Source organism: Centruroides sculpturatus, unplaced genomic scaffold (genome assembly GCF_000671375.1).
Source record: "Centruroides sculpturatus isolate CEXI.00-Female unplaced genomic scaffold, Cexi_2.0 scaffold219, whole genome shotgun sequence".
NCBI classification, from domain to species: domain Eukaryota; kingdom Metazoa; phylum Arthropoda; class Arachnida; order Scorpiones; family Buthidae; genus Centruroides; species Centruroides sculpturatus.
The window spans coordinates 575,698-578,496 of record NW_019384506.1 but is presented as its reverse complement, the minus strand read 5'-3'; the positions used below and the strand labels follow the sequence as shown (position 1 = coordinate 578,496).

The following is a 2,799-nucleotide window of genomic DNA, read 5'->3' as shown; positions in this document are numbered from 1 at the left end:
TTTATTTTTATACAAGATTAGTTAGGAACCCGGTGTGAGCGGGGGCTTCGGGCTATTGCCCTTTTTGCCCATAGGATAACGCGCCATCGGAGATCGTATCTCGTTTTAGCATTTCGTTCTTTAGGGAGGAAAAAAAAACTTTTATTTCTCATTCCCGAAATAAGAATCTTAAACAAAATGGCGGACGTATTCCGAACTTTTCTCCGAGACATCTTTTGTGGGGGAGTCCTGCACCTTTTGGCGCAAATCTTGCAGCGATACAAAGGAAGCAAATTCGTTCCTGGAGGAAATTTTGGCAAGAAATTGCCAAATCAATCCGGTCTTTGGTTTTCGCCTTTTCTTCAGTTGTTGGGCCAACGCCCGGCGCGGTATACCAATCGTTGGCAGGGATTTTACATTACGGAGATCCCCGCTTAGATTAAGTAAATGGGGTGTGGCACAACTTCGGCGTTCCGGCATTACCGATACTTCCGAAGTTTAAAATTCGTCCTTGGCGCATTTCCAGAAGTTCCGCAATCTTAGTGTCTTGATTGCCCCGTTACTCTTTCTTCCATTGGCATTATACGATATCCGTCGTAGACGAGGTGTATTTTTCCCCCATCCAACACAAGCACCAGTGTTTTTAAGTACTAATTTATTTACTTTACCGTTTGAAAAAATCTTAAAACAATACAAAAACTTAACAACGATAACAAAATGGTTTCTCGCGCGTTGCATTTTCTCGGGTCCGTCAAAATTTAATGGGGGGATCGAAGGTGGCAGTTCCCATCCGGTCGTTGGCGTGGCGAATTTAACGGGGGAATTCTTTAATGTAAAGAATTCTCTAGTTTGGCGGGGGAGACGAGAGTGGCCGGTAAAAATCCGAAAGGACGGAAAATTCTTAACGGAATTTGAAAAATATTCCGAAAAATCGACAGACGCGATGATTCCGCGAACCGGTGCGGCGGGGAGGCAGTTGGGGTGGCCAGTAATTCCGGGACGTTTCCTGAATTATTCCAGACCATCCGCCGCCGTAACGGGCGACGGGAATTACGAAAATAAAGAAATTCGACGGTAAGTAACAATTTCCGTCCAGGTCGATGCAAACAGGAGTACCGTCCGACAGCCATATTGCCTCCTCTAAACGCCCCTAGGCGATTTTTAAGGCAGTTTCAAAACTAAACTGGTTGCGTCGTCTCTTAAAAATAATAGCATCCGGCCCGTCTGACCCGGACGCTATTAATTAAAAATCCATTGGGTTTCTGGTCCGGAAGAGCGGGAGCCACCGAGTCCCGTCCGGGATTCACAGGTTGGAGGTGGTGACGATATACTGCATGTCGGACAAGGCGTGACACAGGCTCTCGAACAACCTCTCGGGCACGGTTCCAGGATTCTTGCGGAAAGCGGTGATGCAGAAACCGATCCTGCAAAAATTTCAGGGGTGGTCAGTGGCCGCCTTCGGCGGTGTTAGGATTAGTGAAGTTGGAAAAGCGACGCCTCACCTGTTATTCTCTACGTTGTAGAAACAACCGTAACCGTTCTCTACCATGGGCATGACTCCGCCCGTTACCGATGTGTAACCCGTACAGCTGGTGGACAGGATGAACTTTCCGCTTCCTCCGCTAACGAGTTACAATAACAATAACAAGTTACTTTAAATAAGCTGGTGGCGGCCGAGAGTTAAAAAATTAAATTTTTACCTCTTTTCCCAGGAAGGATCCAAGAATATTTCCGGAATGGGATCTCCGTTTTCCATGCAGATCATAAAAAGTCCCAGGAAGTGTCTGTCACACCCTTAAATACACAATAAAACACTTACTTAAAATAATCTTTAGTCTCTAGAAAATTAAGATATAGCCTAAAAGCCGCAGTTTGAACCCGTAGGCCCGGCCACCATAAATCTCGTATTAATATTTTATTAGCCTGGAAACAAAAATAATGATTTTGATTCCTACTGGCAGATAAGAAGAAAAATTTACCTCTATTATTTGTACACTCGGCCATTAAGTGGGTGAATTTTTCGATGGCTCTCCTCAGTAATTTCATCTGCTCCGACGGCTACAAAAGAACATCGTGGTTAATAAACTCTTATTTCTTTCAATTTGTGCCGTAATTCGCTACGCGTGCAGGCAGGTCAAATGTTAAGAGCAGAACCAACCAGTAAGTCGGCCAATGGTGTAGTTCGTTTCGTACTAAACGGATTAAGCCATTGATCCGCTTACTTAATTTTTTTTCTGCTCTTTGGGCACTAAGTGGGCCTCTTTTCGCAAGCCCATTATGGGTTCAGCTAGGCCCACAATGGGGCAGCCAGACATATCTGGATGGACAACCCTCGAAAAATTCCAGGGGATTTTTTCACTCGTCTGGATTCNCTCTATTATCCCTCCGCCACTTAATTATACTTCAATTCGCTACTTTCTCTTTCGAACTGCCACGACTCTCTCTCTCTCTCTCCCCTTCCATCACTCGATCCGGTGGTGTAACAAGAAACGTTAATGTTTAACACCAGCTTAACGACACCGAGGACGGCGGGTTCTTACATTACGTCATCCACATCCATCCCTCCTTCCGACCCGCATGCGGGAATGCCCGCAGCGCGTGTACGTGCGGGTGCCCCAACTTGGCTCCAACTCTATTTTCGAAAAACTGGAAATTTCACCTTCCCCCCCTTGACATTCCCTGAAATTTCTTAAGGGGGGGGTTTAAGAAATGCAAGTACTGTACTTACCCTGTTTCTAGACAATGATTGAAACAGTCCTTTCTGGTGAGTGCCGGAGAAGTTTCTGTGTTCCAGTTTCCGTATCGACAACCGATCAGCCA

General features: G+C 45.6%; 1 protein-coding gene across 1 annotated transcript; it reads right to left on the bottom strand.

Moving 5' to 3' along the window:
* Positions 1 to 599: 599 nt before the first annotated feature.
* On the bottom strand, positions 600 to 2,314 carry LOC111622227 (peroxisomal carnitine O-octanoyltransferase-like). Its single transcript, XM_023364580.1, has 4 exons — positions 1,959 to 2,314; positions 1,680 to 1,773; positions 1,482 to 1,601; positions 600 to 1,403 (listed from the first exon to the last, which is right to left on the bottom strand). Exons 1-4 carry the CDS (start codon positions 2,023 to 2,025, stop codon positions 1,283 to 1,285), a joined length of 402 nt encoding a protein of 133 aa, XP_023220348.1. The 5' UTR covers positions 2,026 to 2,314; the 3' UTR covers positions 600 to 1,282.
* Between the last annotated feature and the right edge of the window lie 485 nt (positions 2,315 to 2,799).